This window comes from Microplitis mediator, chromosome 2 (genome assembly GCF_029852145.1).
Source record: "Microplitis mediator isolate UGA2020A chromosome 2, iyMicMedi2.1, whole genome shotgun sequence".
In the NCBI taxonomy this organism is placed as follows: Eukaryota; Metazoa; Arthropoda; class Insecta; order Hymenoptera; family Braconidae; genus Microplitis; species Microplitis mediator.
In genome coordinates, this window is record NC_079970.1 from 17,549,058 (window position 1) to 17,571,443 (window position 22,386).

The 22,386-nt window shown below is 27.2% G+C and overlaps 2 protein-coding genes across 10 annotated transcripts; one reads left to right on the forward strand and one right to left on the reverse strand.

Annotated features, from left to right (window-relative positions):
- Positions 1 to 111: 111 nt before the first annotated feature.
- Positions 112 to 3,157, reverse strand: LOC130663056 (odorant receptor 2a-like). The gene is made up of 5 exons (XM_057462111.1): positions 2,620 to 3,157; positions 1,583 to 1,984; positions 1,285 to 1,486; positions 819 to 974; positions 112 to 367 (listed from the first exon to the last, which is right to left on the reverse strand). The coding sequence occupies exons 1-5, from the start codon at positions 2,976 to 2,978 to the stop codon at positions 323 to 325; spliced, it is 1,164 nt and encodes a 387-aa protein (XP_057318094.1). The 5' UTR covers positions 2,979 to 3,157; the 3' UTR covers positions 112 to 322.
- A 1,508-nt stretch (positions 3,158 to 4,665) lies between these two features.
- LOC130678395 (F-BAR domain only protein 2) lies at positions 4,666 to 22,386 on the forward strand. 9 transcript variants are annotated; one of them, XM_057485547.1, is made up of 13 exons: positions 4,666 to 5,597; positions 11,247 to 11,558; positions 11,793 to 12,050; positions 12,130 to 12,325; positions 12,446 to 12,880; positions 13,868 to 13,966; positions 16,127 to 16,271; positions 16,476 to 16,737; positions 17,388 to 17,652; positions 17,741 to 18,218; positions 18,291 to 18,507; positions 20,322 to 20,670; positions 20,784 to 22,386. In XM_057485547.1, the coding sequence occupies exons 1-13, from the start codon at positions 5,568 to 5,570 to the stop codon at positions 20,852 to 20,854; spliced, it is 3,117 nt and encodes a 1,038-aa protein (XP_057341530.1). In that variant the 5' UTR covers positions 4,666 to 5,567; the 3' UTR covers positions 20,855 to 22,386. The 9 variants fall into 9 exon arrangements, with proteins under 9 accessions (XP_057341530.1, XP_057341532.1, XP_057341531.1 ...); XM_057485549.1 differs by having other exon boundaries at positions 16,127 to 16,217; XM_057485548.1 differs by having other exon boundaries at positions 4,667 to 5,597; positions 16,127 to 16,226.

Below are 22,386 nucleotides of genomic sequence, written 5' to 3' on the forward strand. Positions count from 1 at the left end.
AATTATTTCCAACTAAATCTCAATTTTTACTTAAAATTATTATCCGGCAATTAAATTATGCAGTTTTTAAGAATAAAAGACATAGAATAGTCAGAATGTATTTATATTACTTTTATTTATTCCACTAAAAAAATATTCTACTATAATAAATTATAAATAAATAATAATTTATTAATTACTAACCAATGAACGCAAAAACTAAATTACAAATTTCACAGCACTATAGCACCTACTATATTATTTACTATGTATATAAAAAACATGTCTCAATAATCCTAACTGTTATATGTATCAGGTTCATTTGTTGTTTTCAACACCCCAATCACTGATCAATCACATTGAAGATAGTATATGATAATTTCATTATCTACAAAGAAAAATTATAATAAGAAAAAATAATGTTTTACCAAACTTAAACAACGGACATTTATTTGTCCATTGCTTTCAAGTAACCGATTACGAAATTTATTTTTAGGATAAAAAATTGGATTTTTATTTGTTGTGACAAATCTACCGTCAGTTCATAATGGACTGATAATTAAAAAAAGTACTTAACAAAGTAATGGATTGTTCTATCCCGATCTTTTCTAAACTACTTTTATAAAATTAAATTGTGTTCTATTACGTTATATTTGCAATATTAAATTCAATATCAATAATATGACAAAAATAAATAACAAACACGTAATTAATATTGCTTAGCAAGGTAATGTGACTTTGAAACCCCTTTAAAAATACCCAGTAACAAAAGAAAAGCTCATTTACATTTAAATGAAATTCACGATTAACATTTGGAAACATAAAAAATATATACTAACGCTTTTAAATGAATCCAGAGATAAATCTACAAAATATCCACTAACAAAAATAACATCTTTTATAGTTTTTGACATTATTATCGTAAGTAATTTTTGGACTTCCACATCAATGGCATACCAATTAGTTGAAAAAATGACATGACGAAGATCTTCAAACTGTTGATGCAAAAACATACATTGATATTAATTAAATATAAAAACGTATATTTCAATTGAAAGAAAAGGTTTAATCAAATACGTTTATAATTTTACAATTTAACTAAAAATTTACTGAGCTTAAGAGTCGAACTTGCGACTATCGCACGCCTGCCCCATGGGCAGTAACAATTGTATGATTTTCTTTGAATCTCTGACGTAAGTTTTCGATAAGAAATATAATTAAAATAAAAAATCTTTACCAAAATATTTATGAAAATAAAATTGAAATAATAAAATAAAAAAAATTTAATTTGATACATAATATTACCTCTAAAGTTACTTGATGTGCAGAAGCACACTGACCAAATTGTTGAACACATTTAAGAGCAAAATAAAATGCATTAACAATAAGAGAAATATCGAAACTAGATCGACTCAGTAAAAGTGTCAGTGTACACATAACAAACGAATTAATAACATAATGAATAAAAACAGTTTCTGCAAACAGGCTATTAGCACATTTAAATAAACTAAAAATTAGAAGCAAAAGTAAAACAATTTATTATTGTTAATCCTTACAATTATAGAAAATAATATAGAAATAAAAAAAAAATACAAAACTTAACTGTAAAAGTGCAATATGACTTTCGACCCATTTAGCAATTAAATATTTTGGTGAATTTTCATTAGTTTTTTCAACACTCAAATTATCATTACTCTTATAATCATTATTTTCTAATTTGGTAATTATCATTCGAAAACGATATTGGAGTATACAAATCTTAGCACAAATTTGCAACATCATGCTTGGAAATAATATACCAAATGTAGTATTAATAATACCAATAGTGACTACTGTATAGCATTGACTTGCAGCTGTTATAATGAATATTTTTGGCTCAGAATAATTAAACGGCATTTTACTTCTATAAGGTAACACTGTTGGCATAATCATTTGAAAAGCATTAAACCCGGTATACCATAACGTTGATAAAAGCCCTAATGTTAAACAAACAAAATTGACAATCCTGTGAAAAAAATTAATTTAGCCTGAACTCAAATTAATTTTATTGTGTAAAATATCAGAAAAATTATATACGTAATTTATTTAAAAAATAGAAAAAAAAACTATATACATATTGTGGAAATCAGTATTTACGTTTCATTTAAATAAAATAAAAAAGAAATAGAAAAAGTTTTTTTCAATAGATATCGTTATGAAAAATAAAAAAATTCCTATAAAAAAAAAGACAACATCAAAATAAGTCGGCATTAATTTGACATTAAATCTCATATATATTTTATTTGTTTCTATAAATTTTTATGGATAATAGGGTAAGAGCACCAGTACCCAGCCCCTAACCAGTAGCCAGCCGGTCATATACTTTAACATTGGCTCAAAATATATATAGATATAATTTAACATGAGGTGGCTGGCTACTAGTTTGGGGCTGGGTACCGGTGCTCTTACCCTAACCGTATTATAATATATAATACGTATATATAATTTCAGATTTTTTACAATATTAATTCAGATTAAATTATTTATTAGCTAAAAATAATTGAAAGATTAAATAAACCAGCATCTTTGAAAATTATATAATTTTTGGTAATGCTAAATAATTTGAATAGTTATAATTACTAATAGAACAATAATAATTACCTATTAATGTCATCATACTTTTTTTGTATCAATATTTCATCGTCATTTCGTAAATTAAATGGCTCGCTGTGAAGATAAATATTTAAATTTAATAGATCATTACGTTTTTTGACCAAGCAAAATATTTTTGCAAAGTTCTCAATAGACTGTAACATCAGTGTAATAATATCAATTGAACCAAAAAAATCAATATTTCTAAAATTAATATCCATTACTCCAGTCATAAAAAATAAATAGTTCATTAACATGACAAACATAGTATAACAATTGTATAGATGTGCTTTTAAACCATGCCATTTAATTGGTCTCCAAAGTCCAACAGCCATAAAAAATTTCCAATAAATATTTAGCATACCCATTTTTTGTACTTCTAAGGCTTCAATTTAAAAAAAATTATATTTATACGTGTAAACTTATGTGTTAAGTTTCGTGGTCAAATTTTAACTGAACAATGAACTTCGTTTATTATTCGTTCTTCAGTCCTCCCTATAAGAAAGGCGCCTATCCGTCTAGCAGTAGACAATCATACGACATTGTTGCTATTATAATAACTGAAAATTGTCATAGGACTATTAAAGTATTTAATTATTTATGCCCAATTATTTTGATAACCGATAATAAGACATAATTATTATGAATAAATAAAGATTCACAGAATGCAAAGGGCTGCTTTGTCAGAGCACCATACAATGTAAAGTCAATCGATATGGTTCGCTCACTTTTTAGTAGCAATAGCTCTTCAGTTGCTCATAGAACTTAAACGCTCTTACTTTAACCAAGACATTACATAGAGAAAATAATTTTATTTCCAATGGATTATTGAAAGTAACGACTTATATCTAAAATAAAAGAAGTTAATTTATGAAAACTATATTTTATTTGTTTTATTCTTCGATAATATGAAAACACATTAACGAAGAGAAATAAAAAAAAAAAACATATAAAAATAAATTCAACATTGGGGTGAAAAAAGTAAGTTTATTAAATTAATGTAAAATTTATTTTAATTTCAGAGCCTGTGAAAAACAAATTGAATTTATTTATTTTGGTATTTACTTAATGCTACTGGATAATACAAAAAATAATCGAATGTAAGTAAACATATTTTTATTTTTAGTACAATTTATTTTTAGCAGAAGGAACGTCAGAACGGTGATTTACTTACCATAAATTTATACTCATAAATAAAAAATAACATTTATTTTTAGCAACTGAATTGCATAATCTTTATACTCAAACGTAAACATAATAACTTATAAGGACTATGATATTCAAATAAACAAAATATTTATCAAATATTTCAAATATGATATTCGTAAATCAAATATGATATTCAAATAAACAAAATATTTATCAAATTCTCAACATACTGTAAATAAATATTTTTTATTCATTTAATAGTTGATATAAATTGATTTTTCAGCGTTTTTATTAATAATATTTTGTTATAATTTTTATTTTTCTACTCCCTGATTAAACAAAACTATTTACTCAATGGTGAATGTATATTATCTATATAGTATTAAAATTGAATCGTTTTGAATCACTTCTAATCGATTTTAATTGTTTTTTTTTTTTCATCACGGCTCTCACCCGTAAAATTGAAAATTTTTCAAAATGGAAAAAAATTATTGCATTCAGTATTGACCATATTTTTTCACAATTTTTATTTTTATGTGTGTACTTATTTAATAATATAATTATAATTTTTCATTCTCTCTTGCAAAATAATTTGATTTATAAAATATTATATTTTATTCGTGTGTTTCTACATTTTTTATGCTATATACCTATTCTATTGAATTTCAAACCATTATCGGTCCCATGTATGAATGGCGGTAAAAAAATTTAATTCAAAAATTGCGCTTATGCCCGTGAGCAGCAGCGCAACCAACAATAAAAATCTCTACAATACCTAACCATCAAAATTCAAATTATCAACCGATTTTAAAATGGTAACTCTAAAGTAAAACGTCAAGATGTCGCTGGTAATAATATTTCGAGCTAAAATAACACAAATCGTCGTGTAAAATATAACAGCAGCTTCATACAGCAGTAGAGAATAAACGATCGGCAAAGTAAAACCTCACGTCATCCTCAGTCTATATAACATCTATATACATAAAACTAGGAAACTTAGCGATACTACTACGAATAATATCGAGTCTCGTGTCTTTTTAGACTATCACAGACATCGGACTTTACGGACTTACAGAGCATACTAGTTATTAAAGTTGACCCTTCTTATCCGCGCTTCTGCAGAGTCACCATCGTTGCCGCTACGTTTTGTTCGCTATATATTAAATTTTATGTGCATAACACACTAGACTCAATAGACCAGAGTCAAAGAGTATTATCACCAATTATCATCGTCATCGTATTCAATCACATTCTATATATCACATTACTTCAGTCTACAACTATATAAATTTAATAACAGTCAGTGGTGCAGTGCCGTGCAATATTATCAATTATTTATTTTATGTTATGTTATGTTTTTAATATCAAACTCTAATTACTATTACTAACGTAAATTATAATTATTACTTTCTATTCAGTGTCTTATAAATTTTAATTTAAATAAATTTGGAGAAAAGTAATATTCAATATATTTAAAAAAAAAAAAAAAACAATCTCGTACCATTTACGATTATGGATTATTTTTTTTGTCCCGGTTTAATAATTTAGTTGAATATTTTAAATCGCATGATATATCAGTATGACTTGGTTTGCTTGATGACAGACAATAGAAACCCATTACAACGGTACTACCTAGATCAGAGACTCCTAAGACTTCCCGGGCGTAAACCTTAATAATAATAATAGTTGTCATTATTGCTGGTATTGTATTTGAAAAAAGAAAAGAAAAGAAAAAAAAAAAACAAATACTAACAACGAGAGTGTAATAAAAATTGATGATAATACTGAGGATGATCTGATTGCTCATCATGACTGTAGATTTTGCTGATTATTTTTGGGTAAGTTTTATAATTTAATTCTAATTATTATTTTATTATTTTATTTTATTCATGTGATAATGTAGTGTAATTAGATAGTGTATGTTGAACGATAAGACGAAAATGAAAGTGATAGATATGAGTTTGGTTATAAGAATGCCGTAGATAAAAAAAACAATTGAATAATGATAATAATATTTCAAATGAATCGATATAATCGTTACGAATGTTAATTTAAAGAAAGACATCATGTATATTTTTAACGTATTATGTTATATTACATTATTACATAGGAGGCATTTTATATCGAATGTATAAGCGGGAAAAGAGAGACAGGTGATTTGAGTCTGGAGGAAAACAAGGAGGAGAAGTTAGTGTCCTTCGACGCTTTTGTTTATTTCTCTTTCTCAACCAAAACTCTGTCGGCTTATCCTTTCTCTTCACGATCTTTCACCTTCTCTTTTTCTCTCACTTCTCTTTTATTTTTTATTATTTCGTCTCTCTTAGACTTGTTATTCTCTAGGCACTGGTGTTATGTGATAAAAAAAGAAAGAAAAAGAGAGAGAGTGAGTAAATACGTTACATCTTTTAGACCGTTACTACTTACTACTACTGAATAATGTTATAACGTATAACCATTTTTGCACCATGTACATACACGTTTTTTTTTTTAGTTTATGTTTAAAATTTTTAGTTATAAACTTTACTTTGTAATTTATGGTAAAAAATTATTCAAAGGTTTAAACAATTGTTTGAATTAATTAAAAATTTTTAAGTGTTGAACTTTTGTTCAAAAAGAAATTAATTTTTTCATTTGAAACAATACAATTTTTAATTATTCAAACAATTGCTGAAAACAATAAAAATTTATCAATAAAATGAATAAATAATTTAAGTTTTTTCAAAATTTTTAATTATTAATGCTACATTAGTATGATAGATTAAAGGAAGTTGAATTGCACTTTATATTTTTAATCTTTTTGTTTAAACATCCTTTCGTTATGTACGAGTGCGCACTTACTTTAGCCATATTCAAATGATGAATAAAAACAAGTGATATAAACGCTTGAGTAAACATTATTATATCTATTAAATATTTAAGTATTTGTTTTTAATTTATCACATATAATCACAAGAACATATCAAAGAGACATTGATAACAACATCGTACTTTTTGTTTTCACTTGTGAAATGAAAGATATTTCGTTGATAAAGTCATTCATTTTCGACCAAATATTTACTTTTTTTTTATTAATTATAGAAATTTTATTAATAATTGAATCACGTGAGTCTCTTTAAGATTTTGATTAAAATGAAATATATTTATTTGGTATATTTAATACTGACTGCTATAAGTCAGACGTAAATATCCGTAAAACAAAGACCATTTGCATAGCTTAAAGGTCTTCGTTTTTATTTTATTTTATTTTTTTTTTTACGTTTTTATTCAGGTGCACTAAGTGTAAAATTTAAAATAGAAGGGAAAAAAAGTAGAGTACTAAAGAGTAATGGGTGATGATAAAGAACCGAAGTAACATTCTGCTGATATAGTTTTTATTCTAATATATATGTATATATTCGTGTAAAGAATACCTTTTTAGAAGTAATTTAAACACAAATTCAGTCATAAAATTCATCGTTTCAATATCATTTATAAATATTTGTGTAAATTGGTACTAATAAAGTATTTTACTTCGATATATGTACTGGCAAACAATACTGTTCTTAAATAGAAATACAAATAAGATAAAGTACCTAAATATAAACAAGATACTAATTATTAATATTTTATGAGAAATATTTTGCATTATGAACTAAAGACTAACATTTTTTTAGGACTAGAAAAAATTCCTTAGCGCAAGCAATTTTTTTTTCGCTGAAAATTTCTTGGGGCAAGTGAAAATTTTCTTGGGACGAATAACTTTTTTTGCGTCAATAAATCCTTTTCTTCTGTGTATTTAACTTCCTTAAACATTTTTAAAAGTTATAAATATTTCAATATAATCTTTGCAATATATCACACACTACGAAATAAACTTCTAGTTTGCGATACAATATATTGGATGAGAAAAATATAATAAAATGTTCTGACATTTCTGATACAGCACGAAAACTACTAACTCCATAGAGATTATGTGGCATGTCAATAATTGGTACATTTGAGTGATCATATAAAATGCTGTATATTTATTAAAAAATGATTGATTAAATTGGTAAAAGCATTAAATAAAATAATACGCAATAATAATCTATTATTGCGCAAAAAAATTTTTACTTGCCCCAAGAAATTTTTTGAATTATAAATTTAAAATAAAAACTTTCTTGGAGCGAAAAAAAATTTCTTACACCGAGTAAATTTTTTCTAGTGCTAAGAAAATTTTTGACTTCAATTCATAATGCAAAACATTTCTCGCGCCGAGAAATCCTTTTTTTCTGTGTACTAATAAAAAATACTGTCTTAGTATTTAAATACATGTACTCAACATTAATTCACATACATTAAAAATGCTGTTAAACAAATATAAAGTATTTATATATACATATATTCATTAAAAGAGTGATTGAAATACTGCTTATAAAATTTTTTCACTAGTAGTTCAAGTAGAACTTCATCTTGGAAAGTAATTAAAACAATTAAAAAGGATTTAAAACAATTAATTTAAAATACTTTATGGATTTTCCTGTAGCTGCAACAGGAGGCAGCCATGTTGCAGCAACAGGAAAAAATCTTGTTGCAGCGGCAGGATTTTCCTCCAGTTGCAACAGGAGACAGCCATGTTGCAGCATCAGGAAAAAATCCTGTTGTAGCAATAGGATTAATAATGTTGTTGCGACTTAATAGTAAAATATAGTTACACGGTAAAAAATGTTGTGTCATTGCGTCAAAAAACTTAGTGTTACAATTTTTTGTGTTAAATATTTAACACTTTTTTGGGTTGAGTTAACAGAATACATCTTAAATATACACATAAAAGTGTTAAATATTTAACACAAAAATTTGTAACACTAAGTTTTTTGACGCAATAACACAACATTTTTTACCGTGTAACTATATTTTACTATTAAGTCGCAACAACAGTATTAATCCTGTTGCTGCAACAGGATTTTTTCCTGATGCTGCAACATGGCTGTCTCCTGTTGCAGCTGGAGAAAAATCATGTTGCTACAACAGGATTTTTTCCTGTTGCTGCAACATGAATGCCTCCTATTGCAGCAACAGTAAATTTTTTTCCGTGTACGTAAAATACTAATAAAGTATTTAAATACAACACTGAAAAAAATTTAACAAGACGACTGTATTTTTACATGTGAAAAATAATAATGAGATTAATGACAATCTATTGTCGTTGATGCGACAATTTGCAAACAATTACGCATTAAATGTTGTGTGAAAACAAAGAATTGGATAATAACAGATATAAGCATAATATAAAGTACATTAAAAAACTATTAGTAGGCTGTCTAACGTAAAAAACTAAATGGCTTTAATATATTTCAAGTTTCTTGACAACTTGTCATTTCTGTTACAAATAACTCGAGTGTTTGTAAAAAAGTAAAACATCATTACTTTTAATAATTTTTTTTCACATAATTGGATAATAATATTTCTTTTTTGTAAATTATTTTCTTGAGAGGCCTTGAGAATTTTTTTTCATCAGCAAAGCTTCAATTTAGAGCCTGTTGAATAAATGAGGCAAATTTAACCGCTAATAATTGATTATTTGTGCTTCCTTTGAGTTTAAAGTAGAAAAATAAAAAAATAAATGTTAGAAATTATTAAAATTGTTTTTGATTTTTTCAAACTATGATAATGATGATGATAATGATGATGATGATGATGATGATGACGATGAAAAAGACGAAGAAAAGCCGTGGAAACCGGTTAAGCCAGTTGACCTTCTATTGGTCTTGAAAGAAAAACCATGAGGTTGACGAGCGCACAAAGTTACTTTTCGAGTTGGTATTATTATGGGTTTTTAGCGAATAGGGAGGGTAAGACCTGTAAATCATGGATAAAAGGATTGAGTATAATGTAAAATGAAAGTAAAAAATGTAAAGGAGTGTGTAAAAAGAAAGAAAAAAAAAAATAAAATAAAATAAAGAGTACGAGTTGAAAGAAATTTATACTTATGAGGCTACTTCTTGCTTATATATTACACACTGTACTCCAACGAAGTGTGTGCTATGTGACTCTACCGTCGTCGTCTGGATGCTTGTCTCTTGAATTCTTTATCAATCATACCCCGTGATATTATATACCTTGTGCGTCACAGTCTGCTGTATAATAGAGTTGTACAATTGTCTTTTTTATTAGATGAAATTGATTTTAAGAATGAATTACAAAAATAAAATTGTTTTTATTGTTTCAGTCATTAGATATTTTATAGAATCAATTAAAAGTATCTTAAAAAAATTTAATTTATGTTATTAGATTCTTTAATTTAATTACATTATATTTAATTTCGTAATTGTGTAGTTACAATGTTCAATAAAAATCATTATTTAAAGAATATTCTATGTATAATTATAATCTTCATATATTTTTAAATAAAAAAATTACTTTTTGCTTTACATAATTATTTTAATCTTTTATTTTTTTTTTATAAATTATATATCTTAAAAAATTAATTAAAATTTTGTTTATTTTTTTATACCCATAAATAAATAAGTTGAACTTGATAAGAAAATAGTAAATATATATTTATGATTAAGTAAATTCTAAAGGAGTAAGATTACATGATTATAATTAAACATGACCTCCAAAAGTTTGCTAAAACAATCTCGATCATTTAACCACCCACTGAAATCACTACACACTCATCCCCCCTTTACTTCAATAATAATCATCTACTGCGTAGTATATTACGTTTAATACTTGATACATCGCTTGAACTATCCTAAGGCTTCTTTAAAAAAAATTGATGATCTAATTATTAAACCTCATAAGTTATTAATCAAAACCAATAAATAAATACAAATAATTAAGCAACTTTTTACATCAACGAAAAACCACAGAAATTTGTTACTTGCTATTATTTTTATTATTAAATAACTCAGTTACTAGTTACACTCAAAACATTATATATAAATCTACCATCTCTCCTTATTTGGAATACTGCAGTACTTTGATTTTAAATTACAATAAGGAACAAGTGAAAAGAATGCAAATAGTACAGAATAGAGTCATGAGATTAGTGCTTGGTGTTAGCAAATATACTAGTATACGAGATATGTTGGATGCCTTAGGTTGGATGGCTATCAATCAGCGAATGGTGTATTTTTGTGCATTTTTGTACTTAAAATGTTAAACAATCTCACACCTTCTTATTTAACTAACTGCATTGAACTAGTAAAATATAAACATAATTATAATACTAGGAATAGTAATTGTATTAATATAAAACATACGAGAACAAATACAGCTCCGAAAAGTATACTGTATACAGGGTGCAATTGGTACAATAATCTTCCTGAGAGCATTAAACAAGAAAAAACATTATCAAGTCTTAGAAGAACATTAAAACAATATGTAAAAGATCATTTTTAAAACTATGTTATTCAAATGTCTTTATAGTTGTTAAAAATTAATGTATTTAAACTAGCAATACGCTAAATAAATACGATTATTATTATTATTATTATTACTATTATTATTATTATTATTTTTAGGGTGAAAAGAATAATGGATTTGATGTGTTGTATCATAATATGAAGCATGGAGTGGTGGCGAGTAAAGAGCTTGCAGATTTTCTTCGAGAGCGGTCGGCAATTGAAGAGAATAATTATAAATTATTGAGTAAAGTTGCTAAGCAAGCAAGTAATAGTAGTAGTATACAGGGCACATTTGCACCAGTATGGGCAGCATTACGTGGAGCTGCAGAAAAGTTAGCCAGCCTGCATTTACAGATGGCACAGCGGGTATCCGAGTTAATAAAAGATGTTTCTAAGTATGCTGATGAGCTACACAAAAGGCACAAGACTGTAAGTATGTTTTTATAAACTCATAAACATCAATAGATATTTAAATATCTCTTAAAACACAGTTCCTGGGTTCAAGATAAACCTATTCACTCTTATCGCACACACGCTTATCAGTATACGCCCACTCATCCGTACTATATGTTGAAAAAAAAAAAACTTTAAAAGTTGAAACTGTCGTTAAAAAAAAAAGTTGACTATTGTATAGATGTGTAGTTATAAGATGATGTATTTCAGGTAAAAGAGGAAGAGTCATCGACCCTCGAGGTCGTTCAGAATATACAGAGTATCACGGTGACACTACAAAAAGCTAAGGACATGTGTCAGCAAAAAGGGCTCGAGTTGGAGAAGTTGCGAAAGGATAATGCGAGCCAGCGTGAACTCGAAAAATCCGAGGCTAAGTTTAAAAAAGCTCAAGATGATTATAAAGTACTTGTAGATAAATATACGGTTATCAGAAATGATTTTGAAACTAAAATGACTCAGGCATGCCGGGTAAATTTATTATTATTATTACTATTATAATTTGTTTAAAATTAATCCGAGTATTTAATAAATAATTTTTTATTAATAGAGATTTCAAGACGTTGAAGAAACACATTTACGTCAAATGAAAGAATTTTTAAATACATATGCCGATGTTCTTCAAACAAATCATGAGCAAGTTGGTCAAGTTCATATTGACTTTAAACGACAGTGTCTGGATATGACAGTAGATAAACTGTTGGAGCAGTTTGTTCAATCTAAATACACAGGATTCGAAAGACCAGGTATTTAAATAAGCAACAACAATATTTAACTAAAACAAATTATATTGAATTAAATCAACAACAATAACGTGGATGATGGCGGTATTGTAAGACGTAATTAAATAATTGTAAATGCATCAGGGGTGATCGAGTACGATGAAGTGATGACAAGTCTTGCAGAAATGGCTAATTCAACGCACCAAGTCGAGGGTGGAGGCAGTGGTGGTGGTAGTGTTATCGGAAGTATCGGGAGCGGTGGTGGTGGAACTGCTGATCCTACAACAGCAACAGCTATAAAGGAACCACCAAGTTCTAAAGGAACTAATGGAGAAACAGGAGTTGCTGGTAACAAACAACAATACAACACAACTAAGAAAAACCAAAGTCAGACGGCTAAGGTTGTGGTGGGTGGTGATTATCATGGGGACATTGCTATAGAATATAATCACGAAAAGGATATTAAAGATAATAATAAAAAATACAAGATTAAAGATAAGAATACTGACAAAGACCCTACAACCAAAGGCTCACGTCGTACCACCTCGCTTCTCAACCTGTTTATGTCCAACTCCCAGGGTAGGTCTACGAAAAACGAAATTAAAACAAAATTATTTTTAACGCGTCCCCTTCACACTTGCCTCGATACAAAATTATTATTTTAAACATTAAATAACTCATTTTTATGTATTATTTATTACTTAACATTATCGCTTAAACTTTTAACGTGTAATGCTTTAAATTTATTGATATCTTTTAACACTTGACCTTGTCATCATTTAACATCTGGCTTTAAGATAAATACTTGGAAGTAATTTTTTTGTCTTGAGGCAAAGTATTCGATGATTTTTTTTTAAACTTAGACTTATTTCATTTTAGCACAACATTTAATAATTTATTTATGAGTGTAATTATTATTTTAAACACCCGGAAAAAGCTACTCAAAGTCATTTATTGTTTGTTTATTTTTTTAATTATTATAATCATTATGCTTTTGTGGTCTCGTCATTATGCTATTATGTGCGTCATTAGCTGCTGAAGAAAGATGATATACGAGCGTATATTTTTTCCCCGTTTTAATCGATATTATTCAATAAAAAAAAGAGAGAAAGAGAATACGGAATATGAGCGCACAGTATTTAATTTAAAATTGAATGACAAACTTTAGATGTTTATTAAATTAATTTAAAAGTATCAATAGTTTTTCCATACATATACTGTTTAACATGTATATGTATGCATATATGTGTGTAGGTATGTGTGTATATTTAATCAAGGTGCGGGTGAATGCCGAAGGCACTTTGAATGGCTTATAGATAGTCCAGCACGATCGAATTAATCAAATACTTGGAATTTAAATAGAAATTCAGGCGTGTCGTTTGTACGTGTATCACGATTGTTTTTAACACTAAACAAATTTTATTCGCCGAGTTGAATATATTATAAAAATTGACAATATAAATAATAAAACAATACAATATACATAATAATTGATAAAAGAAAAAAAATATAAAGTAGAGATCGCGACGCGGATTGAAAAATATGAGCGATGAGTGATTGTTTCAGAGAGGCAGAGGCAAGCAGGTTCCGGTTCGGCACCTGTCACTCCTCAAGGTGACAATCCACCTTCCAGCATCTCCAGGAACCCTCTCAGAGGATCTAAATGTAACTGCTTTAATCATTTACCTTTGTCCACGTAAAACTTTATTTAAATCCATTCCATAAAACAGCTACAACTGACTATTTTTTTTAGTCTTTTTATTTTCCTACTGATGTTAACAATCTACTATTGACTATTAACTATTTATAAACATTTTCATACAAGTAATCTATTGATCAACAAAATTAGATGCAGATGTAGCTGTTCTATTAATGCTCAAGCTTTTAGAAAATTTATATGTTCACACGGATATTAAATCACGTAATTTTAATTAACGATAATTTAATTTTTGCTTCAACATTGAATCTTTTTTTTTTTTTTTTAATTTTTATTCTGCCTTTATATTCATCTCAATGCTAACATAACATTTTCCGATACATATATATATAAATAAAATAGAATTTATTGTATATTTACGGCTTTAATTTCTGCTAATTATACTAGGTAATTATTAGCCACTGCCTATTATAATTTATAGGCTAAATAAAATAGCCGATGGTATAATATATAAAAGGTGATCTGCCTCTCTGTCTATCTGTCTGTCTGTCTGTCTTTGTTGGAAACGCTTTGTCACAGGCTTTTGATTCCGGATTTTATACATAAACATGTAAAACACCAAAGCACTATCATAATGCCTTAGGAAATATTATTTTAAATATCTAACGCTTTTATTTTGTTATTATTATTAATAACATTAATTTCTAACTTAATTATCAGTCATTACTAACAACAAATGCTTGTAGATTATACACTTAATACTAAAAAATTAAATATTCAAAATTTTATTTATTATTTACAAGTAACTTAAATTGTTTTTCTAACAATAATTACGGGTTTTTATAAGGGTCAAATGTTTTAACTACAAAAAGTAAAATAATTTCTTCATTAAATTATTTATAACTTGATTATAATATTATTTATCGTTACAATAAAAAAAAACACACACACATACAATTCTTTGGTATTTTGTTTGTTAATTTATTACTTATAATTAACGACGTTTAGAATCATTCATGTCATTAATGTCTCGACGTTAGATTTTAAAAAATATCTTCACATTTAAAAAATATATACGTGCTAATCATCAGTGTGTGTGCACTTTACAACGTAACGCAAGCATATAATCAATCTTAAAATGGTATGAGAAGATGTAAGACTTGAATTTAATTAAAGAACATAACGTTCAATGTCAATGTCTTGCCTCTTAAAAAAATAAATAATAAGTTTACTTATAATTATCAAAAGCTATGAATCTCTGTCACTGTGTGTACGCACATGTTTCACGTTAATAATTACTTATTTAATAGTTTATTATTATTATTATTTTCTAATGTTTTTGAATAAAAATATGTAAGATAAGATAATGGGAGATGGACGTTAAAGTTGAGAACAGGCGGCTACTGACGGGGATGCCTCAGGTGAGCCGTCTAATTACAAATTACTCCAACAACTTCAATTATGGTGCATGATTAAATATCCATGTTATTTTATTTTATAAAAAAAATTGTTTTTTTTATGTCTCATACTTGAATTTTTTTTATTATCTATAATTATTTAAATAGTTTTTTCTTTAATTAAGAAATTCGATTTTAAAAATTTAACATTTTTATTGTTTTTTTTTTTTTTATTAAAATATTTATTTGTTAGAAAAACAATTTACCACAATCTTTTCGCGTCTGACTTAAAAAATGGTGATGGTTTAAATTTATTTTGTTATAAATAATTTATTAGTATATGACTTTTTTTTTTCTGTATTAATAAATTTAGTCATTATAGAATACTTTAGTGCCAGTAGAAAGCCTAATAATTTTAATCATTAATTTCATTGCACTTATCTGGAATCTTAAAAAAAAAAAAAAAAAAAAATGCAAATCTAATACATACTAGTAATTTTTTTGATTTTATTTTAATGTTATTTGCAAGTAGAAGTTTGTGAGGAATTTGAATGAATTGGGATTCGATTGAATTGTAATAAAAATAAATATAAAAAAAAATAAGTCGTTATACGTTTTCAGCTCTTACCGAACTCGTTGGTTTTTTACTATGGTTTCAATTGATTGCAATACTTAATGGTTTTACAACTATCTTTTATTATTTTCTTTATTTTAATTAATAATTATTTTTATGAAATAATTTTACTAATAATATTTTAAATAAATTAACAGGGTTTCTTCGTAGCAGACGTGAAAAACGAAAAGAAAAAAAAGCTAAGAAGAAAAAGGATTCTGTGGATACAAACAGTAACAAAGAAGAAAAGTCAGACCTGTCAGTATTTAAATTATCAGCAGACCCAGTGCAACAAATTAAAGAGTTACACATTATAATAATTATAATATATAATAACAATAATCAATAAGTATAAATATAAATTAATCCTCTATAGCTTTAATTTAAATATAAATAATTAAATTTATTGATTTTTTTAAATGTACTTGATAGTAATGCACTGGGCGTGCTGTTAAACTTGTATATAAATTTATTAATTATTGTCTTTTTATTTTTATTTGTTAATAGGGAAGAAAAAGATGAAAGTAGAAAATCAGAAACTCCGACACCTGAGGTAGACGAAGATGGTTATTGTATTCGTCCTAAACCAGATCCTTGGGAAAATGAAAAAGGATTTTATTCAAGTTCTGATACTGAATCTGATGACGAGAGAGAACGTAAAATAAGGGTGGAAATAAAACCATTGAGTAATGGTGGAGCACCAATGAGTGCTAGTGTTGATGAGTTACGTGCAACTGTTGAAAATCTTTCATTATCACCAGCTCCAACGGTAAAATTTATGAATTATTTTTATTCAAACTGAGATCCACTAGTCAAGTACCCATGGGAATAAAACTAAATTAACTTATAAAAATTTAATACAAACTTTTTTTTTATTATTATTGTTCAAGAAAAGTTTTCATAAATCAATCGAATAAGTTTTTATAAAATATGTAAATATTTAATTTATATTAAGTAAACTTCGATCTAAAGTTTCTACGCTAGTGTATATATATTTTTTTAAATATTTTTATTCTGAAACATTTAAAAAATTCTATATTATAATTTACAAACAAAAAACAACAAGCAAATAAGTGATTCGAACGCAGGTTCGCAGTCGTTAAGCAAATTATTTACTTTTTTATTATTAAAAATATCGATTTTATAGTGACCCGAGCGCGAATCGAACATGAGCTATGATTAGAGTATTTTTCCACCCCATATTTTGACGTCAATATAAGAAATTGAATTATTGCCCCATCTTTAAATTTCCCACGGAATTTTATTCGTAATTAAAATCACTACAAAATATTATCTAATTTGCATAGCTAATTTTTTTATAATTCTTCTAAACTTACAACAGAAATAAAGAATAAATTTCTGCGAAAATCTCAAATGAAAAGTTCTTATAATACTTTTAATGAAAATGATTAATTATAGGGTCGAAGAGGATCAAATAATGACTCAGATCATCATATGAAACGTTCCCAGTCAGTATCACAGCAGTTAGGAGGCAAACCAAGTTCAGACTTACTCGGTCTAAATCTTTTTAATCCTAGTAGTACGCCGTCCAGTGCATCAACACCTACGGCAAGTCATCCTTACGCACCATTGCAGAGTCCACCTCCGCTTTCGACATCACCGGTTCCACAACCTGCGCCTCCGCAATCAGCGCCTCCTATTCAATCTCACACACGTTTTCCAGGTAATTAATCCTTCTATAAATCCATGTTATATTTATCACTGCTCTAATAATAATTTACTGATAAATTATTTTATTATTCATGATATAGAAGGAGATTTATTCTCCGAAGTAGGTGACATAACGCCAGCATTGCCACCCAAACAATCAGCATCATCAACACCAACGGGTTCGATAATAATCCCACGGCCTCCATCACGTCGCAGTGAAGGCGGGCCACGTGGGAGAATGTCTCCAGCAACGATATCACGAGCTGATAGCGTTGCAAGTCTTGAATTTCGTACTGCTGGAGTTGGCGTTGGTTCATCACGCGGTCCTTCTCCACTGACAATTGGTCTTGCTGATACAATACCACTTGCTGTAGCTTTTCATGAAATTGTTCATTCGTATTTCCGTGGTACCGATGAGACACGCTGTCAGGTCAAACTAAACGGTGATATGATGCTTTCATTTCCTGCTGGTATTGTCGCTGTACTTGCTAATAATCCAAGTCCAGCAAAATTAACATTTAGAATGAGAAATACTAATAGACTAGAAAGACTTGTTCCTAATTCTCAACTTGTCAGCATGTATGTTTATATTTATTTATTTATTTAGTTATTAATAATTATAACGATTACTAATTATTCATTTTTAAATAGAGATGCTACACAGACAACATCAGAAACAACAATATTTGACTTTAATATGAGTGCCTTAACAACATTATTACGTCGTCAAGCCGAACAAAACCCAACAGCATCATATTTTAATGTTGATATACTTAAATATCAAATTAAGGCTAAAGAAGGCGCGGCATCATGTCCATTTCAGCTCGTTGCCTATTGGAAATGTGAACCAACTCACACTGATTTAAAGGTATGTTTTATTAATTACAAATCAATATATCTTTGTAAAAGTATTCCCTCTATAAAACTTATAAATAGTTTATTTTATCCATAATCATTATTAGCATAAAATTAACTACATAAATTTTTCACATTTTGCGGGAATATTTAGGCCAAGGATATATTGACCGGTTACTTGGTTTAATATAACCATAAAGTATAATGTGTAAACTGAAATATTTACTTAAAAATAATCGAATTGAGTTATACTAAATAAACTATTTTAAATAATGAAGTCTTAATTAGGCGCCGTTCATAAAATACGTCACGCAAAATTTTACCTTTTTAGACCCCCCCCCCCCTTTCGTCACGCTATGTCACATTTTCTGCGATCCTCTATCAATATGGCGTCACAAATGATAGACCCCTGCCCAATATAACGAAAAAATATACATAGAAATATTTATATATTTACAAACATGAAACGATTGACTTTCTATCGTAACAAAAAAAAAAGTTTTTTTCTAAACCGAGAGAAAAATTTTCCATAATTGTTTGATGAGCTGCGAACGTCACGTTTCCTCAGCCCCCCCCCCCCCCTATCACATCTTGTCACAGTAACTGACACCCCTTCCTGCCCCATAAGTACAAGCGTATTTTTTAAACGACCCCTTCAAAAATTTAGGAGTAGTGATTGCATTTTTAAATTTTACTAATAAGAGGGTAAATTAATACAAATTTGACAAAAATATATATAAATAATTTAATAGGTAATTAAATTTTTTACTAAAAAAAAAAATTTATATCATAACGAGTGTAGTCCTTTACACCGAATTTATCGATATCTCAGCATCTCAAAAAATTTATGTCTCTACACCAAAATTCTATGTAAGATTCATTTTACGACGTTCTATTTTGACAACTAAAAATTTTCGCGGATAATCTATGCAAAAAAAAAGTTATCATTTATCGTGTTTAATAACAATGTATGAAAAATTTACTTTGACTCGGCGCTGAATTTAAGTAGTAAGGACTTTACGTTAACATTTGATCAGTCGTCCCATAGAAAGTTTCGGATTTTGCCTTACCACAATATTTAGATTTGCGCATGCACAGAATAACTTTTTCAGAATGTTTTAATAAAGCGAGAAAGAATAATGGTGGGAAAAAATCCCAAACTTTTTTTCAGGACGACTATAAATAAAAATACAAGGGATAATATTGCCACTTCAGGAATTATGATTTCTTGTAATTTTTTATCTAGTCAAATATTTCATAAATTTATTAATTATTTTTTTGAATAAAAATTTTTTTCGCTTATTTACCATCTTACTCCTGTTCAGTATTTATATTTTTTACTTTGAGGATTAATTTGTTTATTTTAACATTTAATAAAAATGGACTTTATTATTGATATTTTAATAATTATAATTATTAATATTAATAATATCATGCAGAAAAAATTACTAAATCGTGATTTTTATCGGTTGTTTTGGGTTTTTCTTGAATACTTGCACTCTGGCCCCCAATTTAGACTTCAGATTCATGTTCAGCGGGAAAAAATACGCCAGAAACTCATAGTTTGACACCCAGCACACACCACTTTTTTTTTTTGTAGACCTGTATTATTAATTATCTGAATTCAGCGCCTTGTCAAGATGAACTTGATAGACATTTTTATTATGCTAAATATTGTTGTAAATAAATTTTCTGTGTAGATACATTACTATTGAATCAATCTTTTATAGTTTTCACATCTAGTTTGACGTAATTAAAATTTAAAGTATAAAAACAAATTAAAAAATATTAAGATACACGTATTGACTTTACTATATATTGTTTTAGATTGACTATAAATACAATAGCCGTGCAATGGCATCACCAAGTCCACTATTAAATCTTCATGTAGCAGCACCAATTGACGGAGGGTTCAAGAGTATGCACAGTAAACCCTCAGCTCAATGGTTACCAGACACAAATCGTTTACTGTGGAAATTCACAGAGCTCTCACAGCACAGCGAAGCCAATGGTGTAGGATCATTAAAAGCACGAGTTGAAATTGATCGTGGTCCTGGCACTCAGGGAACTATATTCACCCAATTTAATTGCGAAGGTACAACTCTGTCTGGAGTTGAATTTGAATTAGTTGGCCCAGGATATAGATTGAGTTTGGTTAAGCGTCGATTTGTTTCGGGTGAGTTTAATTTAACTAACGTCACACTACCAATTTATTTTAATTTTATTAAACTTTTTTATTAACTAAATAAACGAATAAAATTTATAAATAATATATTTACTTTTAAATAGGTAAATATATATGTGATGGTGATACAGATCCACGAACACGATACGCTGCGCCTCCTTCAAGCAGTAATTGACCCTCGCCTCAATGGTCACCACAATGGGATCATTCAACAACATAATAATAATATTTATTATTATTTTAATATTTGCCTGTTTATTCACTGCCGGTTAATCAAAATTTTTTATTAATCGTGGTTATTTTTTTTCGGTGATTAATTAATAAACAAAACAAATAAAGAGATTACGGCCATTGGATACCAAAGAGAATGAATTTGTTTAGGATCTGTATGGTCTCATAGTCGCGGACCCGGTTTAAAATAATCTAAGGGCATTTTTATGATAAAAAATCAGGATCAAAAATAATTATTGATTTATTAATATTGATAAGCTATTAAGATTAAATATTTAACACCAAAGGCTAAAGCCATAAGTGCTAATAAAATGAGCCGATTATTAATATTAATAATATATATTATGTAAATATCTTTATTACATTGAAGACTATTTGTTGGTTACGTAAATGTTGCGGATTCTATTCTATTAAATAAATTTTTTTTCCTTTTTTTTTATATATATTAAATTAAATAAATTAAATGATGACACGAATTCAAGTGAATTTTCAATGATGCAGAAGGATAATTGATATAAATTTAATTGTTAATTTGTTAACGAGTAGTATTTTAATGTTTTCAATTGATAAATTTAATATTTTTTGAATTAATATAATTTTTATACCTCTAAATTATTGGTGATTTTTTTATAAAAAAAAAAAATTGATGTTTTTGAATAATGTTTAAAATTTTATGTCGATATTTAATATCTGTCTTAAATATTTGTGGATTAATAACATATCTACGTGATTATAAAGTCTTCGAAGTATATGATAACGTTTATTATTAATTTAAAAAAAAAAAAATAGTATTTGTCGTATTTGATATTTTTTTTATTTAAAATAAAAAATGAATACTCTTGACTTGGTCATAATTGATTAATTAATTAAAATGTTATTTTAATTTTTAAATAATTGTCATAAAATTATCTTTTGTCTTTTTGTTTTAAAATTTGACTGAGAGCACTTCTGTGATACTCGAAGATCATAATTAAAAATAAATTATTAATAAAATTAATAATTTTTTCCATTTAATACAGTATTTCTGTGATTAGTGATTACAATTATTTTTAAAATTATATTCAAAAATTGATGATAATTAAAGTTTTGTCCAACATAAATGTTTGTCTTTTAAAAATTAAATGAATTAAAAACTATTAACATGTTCGATTGTTATTTAAAAATGCAAAATTGAATTGATAATTAAATTTTTTAAATTTAATACAGAATCTGCATTATAAATAAATTAATTGCATGTAAATAAATTAAATATAAACCGTGTACATTGTAAAAAAAAAAGAAAATAATTAAATACACAGTACGTTCGCATAATGGTTAGTAATTAAAATAAAGTAATAATTTAATGCAAAAGATTATGATGATAAAAATAAATGAACGCAATAAACACATGTTACAATAGAAACAAAATTGCAAAACAATAACAGTTTGTAATGATTTGTGTTAATAAAGATCTTTATCTAGGATATTTTATATAAA